This window comes from Giraffa tippelskirchi, chromosome 4, assembly GCF_054371585.1.
Source record: "Giraffa tippelskirchi isolate mGirTip1 chromosome 4, T2T-mGirTip1v1.2.pri, whole genome shotgun sequence".
In the NCBI taxonomy this organism is placed as follows: Eukaryota; Metazoa; Chordata; class Mammalia; order Artiodactyla; family Giraffidae; genus Giraffa; species Giraffa tippelskirchi.
Window position 1 is genome coordinate 43,464,582 of NC_137278.1, and position 12,188 is coordinate 43,476,769.

Consider the following 12,188-nt stretch of genomic DNA (forward strand, 5'->3'; position numbering starts at 1 on the left):
CAGCTTAAGAAAATATGACCAATTGCTTTTCAATTCACTTTGGTGTGTCAGCAGGGCCCCATTGGGGGTGGTGTAAACTTATTCAGATCCAAATACAGCCCAGTATCTTGCCCTGCATTCAAGAGGACCATTTTTTTTTCCACATGAAAAGTCTTAGGAATACAAAAACTTCTCTCAAACCAATGTCAAGTTTTCATTACAAAGAAGTAGCAGCAGTGTTTAAGGTAAGAAAGTTTCTGCTTTTATTGAAAATTTATATATGACTCAGTATTGTAATAAATAAACAGATAACCATTTTCACAAAAAAATGACAGTGCTATGCTAGAGAAGAAAATATTAATTGGAGGATTTACTCAATAATGGCAAGACAGATTTTATCAATACAGAATAAATAATAACAGCATTCTTGAGCCAATTTTGAGACCCAACAAAATGTGGGAACCAAGCTAGATGTAATAAATAATTATCCAGAGAAAAAGATGGTGCATTCTCAGATGATAAGACTGTCTTTGTAAACTGATGCATGTCAATTAGTCCCATTCTTACAGCTCACCTTCAAATCACAGGACTTGTCTCAGGCTACCTTAAAAGGCCACCCTCTGAAGAAAGCAGAGAAGTACTCTATTATCTTTACAGTGAAATGTAAAACAACTGCAGTAAATCCCACTGGTAAACAGAACACAGTTTAATAAGTAAATTGAATATGATCTAACTATAAAATTTAGGTAACAGACTCAGTGTTACATATGGCAGGACTGGGAAAAAATCATTCATGACATTTTCTTTATCCCTCCCTCTTAAGCCCCCTCCCACCCCTCATTATGCTATTAACGACAACATCAACAACAACAACAAAAATGTTTTAAAATTTTTCTCCATCAAAAAATGAGGGAAAATAATGAGGGAAGAGTTTTCGTTCTTTGAACAGTTTCTTGAACACTCCCAATACCAATCACTCACAAGATGTCTGTGCAAATCTACTTCACATGATTTCAAGGAAATGATTAATTCACACCAAAAAACCCTTAAACAAAGCTATTTCGGAGTTCTGTACATAATCTGGAAAGGAGGGAGGAAAAGGGGTGGTGGTGGTAAAGAAGTACAATCCAGTCAAACAAAATGTTAAAAGTTTTAAATAACGAGAATGACTTTTTTTATGGTCTGGGGAACCCAAGGCTAATAAAATGTTGGTCAGGATTCTAGTCCGGTTTCTACTGAAGGACACATTTCTCTTCTTTCTTGGCCATCTTGCCTTTGTTTTGCTCCAGAGTTCGCTCCAAATGTTCATCTTCTTCTTCGGCCCTGGAAATCAAACAGGAAACCAAATTATTTTTCTTCGTGGAGGGCAGAGTGGCACTCCCCTCTCGCTCCAAATTCCAAGCCCCAGGGAACCGGGACTGCGGGGCCAGGGAGAGGCTGCCCCAGTCCACTGGAGACCTCTGGACAGAACTCCCCGACCCCACCACCCACTTACTGCTTCTCCTGCGCGTCCAAGTCCCTGACGAGCGCGTCGCGCTTGTCCACTAGGGCCACCAGTTCATCCAGCAGGAGTTGCTCGCGTCGCTTCTGGGCCTCCGTCTTCTGCCAGTCTGCAGAGGACAGGAGGCTCCTTACCCACCTTACCCTCCCCTTCCCGCCTTTTCCAGTTCCCTTTTATTTCTCTGCAAAACATATCACAGAGCCACTAGCTAGCAGTGTTTCACGGGGAGTTTGGCCGTCGTGGTGAGGATTTCACCCCTAAAACCCTACTTTCTAAATATTTTCCATAGATAAGGGACGGCTAAGGCTGGGTTGAAGCCTTCACGAGACCAGGTGAGCGCCGGTGGCCAGCCGGAGGTGCGCACCTCATTTCAGCCAAAGTGGGGGAGGGAGAGCTGGAGGCCCAGAAGAGGTCAGCCGGAGGGTTGGTGAGGGGGGGGTGTGGGTAAATGAGGAGGCGGGAAGCAGAGATGGGCGATAAAATCCTCCTGAAAAGGCTAGAGAATCTGCCTGAGAACCTATCCTCCTCCCCCACTCCCAAGCTCACTCCATACAGCCCATTCTTCGCTAATTTCCTCTCCGCTCTATTTTAGCAGTTGGATGTATCTCACACTGGGCGCCATATGCTTCACAATAACTTTAAAAGTAGTGAATCGGCTAATTAGCATTTTTCTTTGAAGTAAAAAATAAATTTGCTCTGCAATATTACACTGCAGCTCTCGATCGCATCACAGCCAGTTTTCTTTTGGAGAGGTTTGCTGCGTGGTTTCAAATCAAAGCACTTTTGCAAAGGAAAAATTACATACTTCTTTTTGAAACTCCATGTTAAGGTTGGAAAATCCGATGGGCCGTGCTCTTTCCATGTGTAGGGGCAATTTTTTGAAGATTTTAGGCCCCGATAATATATTTCCTAATCTTTGCTGGTCTGATAATTTCCTTAAGATGAGCAGCAGTTTCGTTTAATAAAAACAGGACCAAATCGAACATTTAAAGCACTTCTGAAACCAAAGCCAACTGCTCTCTGGCCAGACTGCAAGGGCTTGTAGCTGTCAATCAACTCCCAGTCTACCCCGCCTCCCTCATTAGGAAGGTAAACAATGAAAAGAAGAAGTAGATGATGAGGCAGATAGCCGAACAAATGAGGACCTAAAGGGAAACAGGACACCAGCTTGGGGAAAAAAAAAAAAAATACCCTGGCCACTGACTCCTGTAGCTCCCTCCCCCAGCAAATGCACTTTCCAAAAAACAGAGCAGTGCAATCCTTTCTGGTTTCTCTCTTCTCTCTCCATTGCCCTGGGCAATCATGTTAAAACTCACATGGCTGGTGCTTATTCAGATAAACCTAACAATGCACACCGCTGGTTACCATGTGAATCTTCACAAACCGCACAAGAATGTGCTGGTTCAAATCCCCCCGACCCCCTCCAAAGCAAAATTTATTCAAGAGAGCAAACTGCTCAGCAGCTTTATGAAAGAAAATGGAACTAGAGGGAATTCTATCTCGTATTTACAAATTAAAAATTAGATGCATCATCGTGCAATAAAGGTTAGAATAGCAGCAAAAAATTAGAATATTCTATTTTATCACTATTCCTATCACTATAAGCTCAAATACGTACACACATATATATTAAACATGCTATATATTAATTATTCTCATTTGATACAAAACATCACACAAATAGGTACATTAAATAATTGGTCACATTACATTCTTATTTAAAAAAGAAGTGTTCGATTGCATAGAGAGGAATAAAGAAATTATTTCTACGGAAAGCTTTTTTATGAATGTAAGAATTTAAAAAATCATAACAAAACACTAAAACTGAAGAAAAGCCATATCTATCACAATTTTATTCCTTAGATTTAAATGCAACTGAGGTCAGGAATGCTGGACAATTTTCTAATCTGGTTCTTGTTCTTAATCAGTTTCATACTACTACAGCAGATAAATTAATAGACTCTCCAGGTTAGAAAGATCTTAAAGGTCATCTGGTCTGATTTCAGGTAACTATAGTTCTAGAAGTATTAACTCTGAGAAAAACCTGCTAAATTTGTAAAAGATTTGTAACTAAATTTTATAATTATTAAGATTACCAATTTTGATAAATATTAATTTTTCCATTTCTGACCTCAAGGAATCATTCTGATTATAAGTTTAATTTATAATTCTTTACTTCCAAAACATTTTGATGAGCTTTAATACTGGGAAATAAAATTTCTCTACCATAAACTCAAGACATATAATTAAGTTGAAAATTACAAAATTTTTTAAACTAAGAAAATAATTTTAATGACACATAATCTTCCTAAATTATTCCTTCTCTATACTTGGCCAGCCACTTTTAAGGTTTTAATTAATAATTAGAAATATCAAGATTTCTTTAATTTTTTTTTAAAATAAGGTTTTAACAATATGGATAAGAGAAAATTTTATATTTTTAGTCCCTTAAGTATTGAATAGTTTTAAAAATCTTAATCTTCTCCTAGCTCAATAATGACATTTCCCATAACTGTAACAAAAACATTTTTTAAGTTATGAATATTTAGGTAATTTTCATCATCTTACAAATATAACTGACATTAAATTTTAAATATTTCAGCATAAATTTATGGATTTTTCATATTAAATCTGTCATTACCACATTACTATCTATCTACAAATAATTAGTCAAATTGTGGGGAAAAAAAGCTATGTGCAGTGAGTAGATTTTACACCAGCAAAACTACTTTTACTTTGGGTTTGCTTTCTCACAGGAGTAAATTTATACACAATGGTAATTTGGGAAGTTAAATTTTGATGAATTAAAAAAATTTAATAACACCTTTCAAACTGATCAAGATTCACATTTGTATGTTCAAGGCCTAAATAAAAAAAAAAATTAAATCCCCCTTTAAATAGCTTCACCTAGACATAATGTCATGTTTTTTAAAGCCTGAATGTAAGTTTATGTGTTACCTGTTATACATTTTAAGAAAGGATTACTCACCTATAACAGCTAGCTAGATGCACTGACTTTGGCTTGGACAGACTACAATGTAGGTTCTGATTAATTTAAAGATTCCAGTGTACTTTTGCTACAAAAGCCATATCCTCTCACAACAAATAGGATTAAGTTTTGATGCTGCATTTGAGCCAAAGTGTTGAAATAAAGAGATTCTGTTTACGTCTATCTGCACTGAGCTGTTTCGTTAATTCAAAAAACTCTTTTTTTAATATATAGGGCCAATTATTCATTCCCTGATTCAGTTTATTTGCTGAAGTTGATAATTACCTTGGAAAAAAGGCAAAGAAATACCTATAAACACTTTAATAGAAAGGACCTAAAGTTCTTGTAGTAAACCTTCAACCTTGCCACTATAAATAAGGCCTGGCACTTTGATGAAAATTAACACTAGTTTTGTAAAGAGCACATTGGGGGATTGCAGTCAAGTCTTATCTTTAGTTCCAGTCAACTAGCAATTCTGAAAGAGTTTGCATCATCATCAGAGCAGGCCATTTGATAGGATTCTACCGCTGTACCTAATCAATCTGTGGAAGACTGTGGCTGTGCTGTGTAACAAAGCTAAAATAGATTTACAAATGGGGTTTTAGGGGATAAGCTCCTCCACAGGATTACATATTGATTTTAAATATAAAAAGCTTATCATATAAGCCATAACTACAAAAATAGTGAACCTATGCATAAATCCCTTTAGAAGAGCACCCACTTCAAACTCTAAGCCAAGAATAAATCAAGATGTACAAAATCCTAGAGAAGATCCATTTCTTGTGCAGAAAATGAACACACCACTTTCCAAAAGCCCACCCCAATGTGTGCAGAAATGAATTTATCTTTCCTGAGGGGGCATTAAATAATCTGGAACAAAAAAACTATAGGAAAGTATCTGAAAGTTGTTTGTTAGCTTAAAGGATCCTGCAACTTAGCTCAGTAGAGTGAAACTCCTGCAATGAAAACACCTCAGGGGAAAAGAAAAAGGTAAAAAAAGGCCAAAGTGATTATGGATTCTCAGAAGAATGGATATATTGAATGTTATTATTATTATTTTGCTCTCAAACCAAGCTGTTAATATTTCTTTCATTGTGTTATGGCTATTAATATTCTGTGCTTTCTCCTGGTGAATGGTTTCACTATCAGATTTGAAAATATTTTAGTTTATTTATTATGAAAAACATCCCATGCCTACTAAGAAGAAGAGATGGGAAAGAAAAGAGAAAGGAACTTTAAAACAAAGGGAAGCAAAACAAAACCAATCAATGTTGCCTGTTCATGTGTTTTTCTGTGGTGATTTAATGCTCCAAAAGACAACTGAACTGCATGTGTGTCCATTCTAAGGGCTGGCTCAGAGGACATTGTCTTCAAAGAACTGATAATCATGATGACCAGTATTTCTCTAGGACAAGCCCAAGCCACATATTGTCCAGGCAAGTGGGGCAGGTCTTTCTCTGAGAAAGTGTCTTTATTTGTAATCAACAGGCTGTTTCTTTCCTCACGCCTCTTTTTCCTGTCAACCAACAACCGAAACTGGCTGAGAGATTTAAGGCACAATCAGATATGGGACAATAGCATTAATTAAAAAATAAAACAGAACAAATCCTCAAAAAAGTAACAATTGCATTAAAGGTGTCTGAAAAGAAAAGCATTCTTTTTTTCCCTCTTCTTCAAAAATACTTTCTACTGTTCTTCCATGTGTACAAGAGGATCAGGCAGAAAAATTTTAGATTATTTAATTAAGACTGAAAGTCTACTACATAGGGATAGGTTGCCAATGAAACTGGGATGTTTTATATGTATCATGGCCCTCCTTAAAGATGGTACTATTTGGTAATACTGGTTTTGGGATAGAAGCAGGATCTGCCTTAAAAGTCAACTGTATTGTATCAAGCTGTATCTTAGGGATGATTTAACTTACTATACATGAGAGAGTAAATTTAAAAAAATTGTTATATTCTGTATTGAGCATAATGACTCTATAAAGAATAATCTATAAGAGTTATAAATACATTATACATACTATATACACATATATTTTATATTATACATACAAATATCATATAAATAGAATTTGCTATACCTACTTTTCAAATGACTGTTAAGCTTTCCAATCTCTTTTAAAGACTATACCATGAGAACAAAAATTATACCAAGAGGAAAAATACCATTTAGTATATTTGTGCATCTTATTTCAATGGCAAGTTTCACGGAACTTCTTAAATAATTTTGACAAATTTTATAGTCATTAGTGGTATAATCTGACAGCCACTTGAAGAAAATTAGTTATCTGAAGCCTTTTAAATAAAGTAAATCTAATTTCTAAATTAGGATATACAAATGTCATATTTATCAAATGATATTAGGAATATAAAAGTAAAAATAAAGCTTCTGTAAATGTAGAAGATAGTATTTAGATAAACAGCATGTGTTTTATTTAATAACAATATTAATTAAACTATTTTAAAAATATAAGGTTTCATTTGACTTTCTCTTACAAACTTAAATTTCTAGTTTCCGAACTAATTATAATTGACTTCTTATAGATCAGGTACCTTATCAGGTGAAGAAAGAAATTACCATGGACAGTCAGTGGGTTAAGAGGTCAATATAGAATAGGAAAATCAATTTGCATTGATTAGACAAAAGGTCCATTTTACAGAGCCCAAAGGATTAGCTCTTAAGCAGACATCTTTGAACTATAAGACATTTTCAGCTAAGAGGTATAAGGAGAACAGCATTCTAAAATACCAAAGAACTAAAAAAAATAACCATATATAATAAATGCCATAGTTAAGCCAGCTGATGTTTATCAATATTATGAACCATACTTAGGATTACTATACATGTTATTCATTTAAAAGTTTATATAATGTGTGAAAGTGTTGAATTTATCTCATATGCCTTAATCTTTGCTTGACTATTTACTTAATAAGAATTGGAATCTTAAGAACTATAGCAGACTGGACAGTGACATATTTATATGGACATCAGTTAAATATTAAGGTAAAATTTAGAATCTGAATGTGAAAAATCAAAATGATAAATCTTTCTCAAACCTCTGCATTGGAAGCAAGTTTAACTTGCACATAAAATGAAATCATTTAACTACTTATATTTTCTATTTAATGGACTTTTAAGCTTACAATTTTATGTTTAATAGTGAACACAATGATGATCTGAATTAGAGTCCTAAGGTTTTACATGACTATTGGTTTCTGAATCTAAGACATTTATTTGGAACTCCTGTAGGTCCCTAGTCAGACCACACCTAGTGAGACCGAAGTGTATTACAAAAGACAACTGACACTTTACATACCTCACTGGGCCATGGCGTCTCTTACCTTCAATGGCTAGCATTGCCCGCAATTCCCGATTCAGCAGCTCATACCTTCGTTCTAAATCGTGTTCTTTTTCCCTAGGCAAGTTGCAAAAGTTCATCAATATGCTAATTACTAAATCATTAAACACTTAAAAAAACCTTTAGGTTACATTGATTTTAGGACTCATAACTGACTTTTCTCTTTAACTTTAAGCTACTCAAAACAAATGATACACAAACCTAAAACCTTCCTCAGGTTGAATACTTACTAGTGGTATTATTTTTCTCCTTCAATTTTGAGTTGCACAAAAGTATATTTTAATCTGTGGATAAGTAATCTCATTCTTCAATGCTTCTTGTCTTAAGTGCCAGGTATAAAGTTATTTACTAAAATATTTTTCATAACTGTCAATAAAAACACCTTTTTGTCTAGAACTCCATGTGAAAAGAGTATAAGAAACATGAAAGCACTAGCAGTGCAAATTTAATATAGAGACAATAAAAAAAATCAAGATTAATTAAGTTCTGCACTTCATAATTCTTTTATTAAGTTAAGGCATTGCAGAAATGACAAAAATAGAGGTTTTCACGAAAATAAAATGTAAACCTGTTTCTTCCCCACACTAGGTGGCATAATATAAGAATATTGCTAGTGAGAAAAGGGGACAAGCATTATGTCCTATGTGAACTAAATGCTAAAAAGACTTGAGAATGCTTACATTTGGTTTAGTCTCCATTTTACTGTAATTCTTGGAGTCATAAAAAATGTCACTTCTGTGTAAATTATTAATCTTTTATCCCAAAATTTAGTGTAACATTATCTGTAGAATACAAAGGTACTTTTGTCCTTATTAAGAATTATTTAATTTTTAACTGAAAATTTGATGTTAAATAAACTTCAGTTTTATTTCTTTTTCTCCTTAATATAAACCAAACATCCTTTTTTGTGGACAAGTGATTTCTTAAACCCCAAAATTATTTACATTACTTGGCATTCAATATAATAAATACATTTTTTCAGTATCTAACACTCTATTTTAAAATTCTTACTCTTCAAATAAAAACTGGTTATATAGTATTTTAAATTTTATTTTTATATAAAATATAATCTCTAAGGAAAGAAAAAAATTAAGCCTAATAAATATGAAATCCCAAGAAAGACAATGATAGAAAGTCTAAGATTCCTCAATGTTGTAGGAAAAACAAGCAGTCTTAAGTACTTACAGGAGAGAGAGCTGGTTCATTCTCCTTATTAAGGCATTTTTCTTATTAACTAACATAAACCACTCCTGCATCATAGCTTCTTCTTCTTCTGTGTTCCTTCCTATAATTCAAGAAGAGTTGTTTTTTCTATTTTACAAGCCAAATAATAGTTCAGCACAAGTCTTTTTTTTTTTTTAACATGAAACATATTTTAGCTAACCCAGTAGAACAAGTTAAACTGTTTATAACAGTTTATATATAAGAGTAAGGTCTGAAAAAAGGAATCAGTATTTAAAAATTCATAAACCAATCTCCAAAGGAGGTATTATTCAGCGTGTATATTTCAGTCCCCTGAACATATCTACAGATCATACTAATGTACATTAAAAAAAAAAAAAAAAAGTGTTCCAACTTTTAAATCCTCCCCAGAGGTTGACTTGTTATTATATTTCAATGAGGAACTCATGAAGCTAATAGACATATGGTCATGATAAAAATAAATAAATTAATTAAAAACCACATTAAAAAATCATTATGAGAATTACAAGACTATCAGGAAGATCAGAGAAGTCAAGAGATTTTGTGAGAGCTTCCAGCTGTAATGACTTGCTTTTTTTCTTATTTTCCTCCCCAAAAGTAAACTAAAGATATATACATGCATATACATTTCCAGAACTCACCATCTCTAATAGGGTAAACACTTGCAAATTATTTTAAATATATTGTAAATGACCAGGCTACAAAAATACTTACATCTATCTATGAAAAAAGAACATAATAATCTTCAGTAAATGAGAAAACATTTGAGAAGAGAGATGATTTTAAATGTCAGATTATAAATATACTGATTACACATTTAAAATTCATTTTCCCTAATATCCATTCCATCATCTATACCACTCCTCCCCTCAAAAGGATTATAATATATAATGTATATTTGGTATTATTCATATAGAAGTAGGCCAAAATCATACTTGAGAAAAATATTAATACTCCACCTTCTTCCTTCAAACTGCCTTCAAATTGTATCCAGTGAAATTTATAATTCTTTGACTTTGTTTTCTTCTGAATTTCATCCATGATTTGTTTATTGTTTTGCTAGGCTATTATTTAATACTTCAGTCCAACTTCTATATAGATTCATAGGGTTAACTTAAATATCTAACAAAAATATTAAATATCCCAGGCTAAGACTAAATATCCTAGTCAATATCCTAAGTTTTATTTTCTTCTTTATTTTCTTTTAACTTTCAAACACACTACCAGTCCATTAAAAAATATTCAAGCAATACAGCGACATAATTGAGTTAAAAGTCAAGTCCTCTTTCACCAACCCCACCCTCTCTAATTTGCCTATCTATCGCCCTTCTCCAGAAGTACTATTACAGTTTAGCATATCTTCTTCCAGACCACATAGGTAGCTATGTCTAACACACACAGGTATATACCATGTCTGGACACATACAGGTTTTTTTCTTTAACATAAGGGCCGTTGATTTGTTGTTGTCATGCTGTTCAAAGATCTACTTCATTCTTGTAATACTTGCATAAATTATGGATGTATGTGACATAATTAACTATTTCCACATTAATAGACATTTGAAGAAAGTTTTAGAATGAAAATAGAATATAAAGAGCTGATCTGTGTGCAAGATTAAACATGTATTTCAGAGAATCCCTGTAAAACAGATGCCTGTTTTTCATTATTAGGGAAAAGAGTGAGAGATATGTGCTTTCGTTAAATTAAAGTCCGTTAACTTTATGATATGAAGCAGACCTGGGAGAGATTCTTTTAGAGTATGAACAGAAGTCTTTATTGTTTTACAGCATTTTTAATCTCTCTTTTAGGGTAACTGGTTTTGTATTCACTTTGGACCATGTGATGTCTTGACACTGGTCATGTGATATAGGCTGCGATAGGCACAAATCCCTGGGTAGCAACAAAAGAAGAAAGAGTAAAAAGAAAAAGCTGAGAAAAAGCTTGCAATTTGGAAAAAGGCCAATTGTACCCTGGTGAAGGCCTTTTTGATCAGTGAAATGACACATGTGTGCAATATTAATAGGTGCCGTTTTTATGATATTTTGTTTTCTGATTAAAGACTTAATTTTTGTGTTCATAACCTTAGTGGTTTATAAAAATATACACATATTAAAACTTTGTTTTGAATTTAACCTAAACCTGTAATTCAGGCTTTCAGGCAATAATACTAGAAGCAACTAGCCTACTCATAAATTAGCATCATTTTCTTCAATGGAAGACTGCTTCCTTGAGAACAACAATATTGATGTGGTACTACTGTGTTATTTTCAGTTTAACTCATGCCTATGATTTCTAGATAAGAATAAAAGATGCACCTTCCCTAATTATTAGGAAATGAGGAGAGTCTCATGTTTAAAAAGGGAATAAGCCAAACAATAAGAAATATTTAAAGATATATTATTCAGTGCTACCTAGATTATATAAATTAACTGAAAAACATATTTGAGGTTAAATCATCACTAACTCCTCATCTGAGATAGTACACAATGATGGAAATCTATACTTAGCCTAGTAATAAAAAAATTAAATTTTCTTCTAATACATCATTATACTATTGTTTTTAGGGATTTAAAATTTTTTAAATTTAAAAAGCTTTTAAATACCAGTAAGTTGAACCATTACAAATTAATCCTGACTTTAATAACTGGTTAAAGACCCCTTTAGCTTTATAAGTAACAAAAAATATTAAAGCCTGTGATCACAGTGAGCTTTTCTCATTTCTCCTCCAACCATTTGTTATTTAATCCAATACTAGTAATCCAATTTGTCCATCAGACTTTTAAAGGGCAGAATGCAACTTCCTCAGCTTAGACACTTTTCAAAGTACAATATATTTTTCAAATGAATGCTGGATGTTTCATTTTTCCCAACTGTTCCTAGCTCTAATGCATGAGGAAAAAAAAGAACAAGATGAACATTGTTCATACTGATTAAGTAAGAGCTCATTAAAGAGCTGTCAGTGAGGTACTTTGAATATGCATGAAGCATATAATCAGATCTAGTACCGTCACTAGAGGAGAATACGGTAAGTACAAAGGATTGATTTAATTACTTAGAGTGGGCTGTGGTGGTAAAGCAGTCTTGTTAGTGCAAAAAGAAAAAGAGGTTGTATTCTGGCACTGTTAGAAAAAAGGCAGTTTTAGCTTCTGCC

At 33.4% G+C, this 12,188-nt stretch overlaps 1 protein-coding gene across 50 annotated transcripts in view; it reads right to left on the reverse strand.

Annotated features, from left to right (window-relative positions):
* Positions 1 to 1,117: 1,117 nt before the first annotated feature.
* EHBP1 (EH domain binding protein 1) overlaps positions 1,118 to 12,188 on the reverse strand; it is a 392,290-nt gene continuing 381,219 nt past the window's right edge. For all 50 annotated transcript variants that reach the window (XR_014081759.1, XR_014081760.1, XR_014081758.1 and 47 more), the window contains 4 exons: positions 9,019 to 9,118; positions 7,817 to 7,890; positions 1,475 to 1,589; positions 1,118 to 1,302 (listed from right to left, as the gene is read on the reverse strand). Coding sequence is in view for 47 of the 50 variants with exons in the window: in XM_081588433.1 (XP_081444559.1) it covers positions 1,212 to 1,302; positions 1,475 to 1,589; positions 7,817 to 7,890; positions 9,019 to 9,118 (380 nt within the window). In the remaining 3 variants the exon portion in view is untranslated. The remainder of the gene's footprint in view (positions 1,303 to 1,474; positions 1,590 to 7,816; positions 7,891 to 9,018; positions 9,119 to 12,188) is intronic.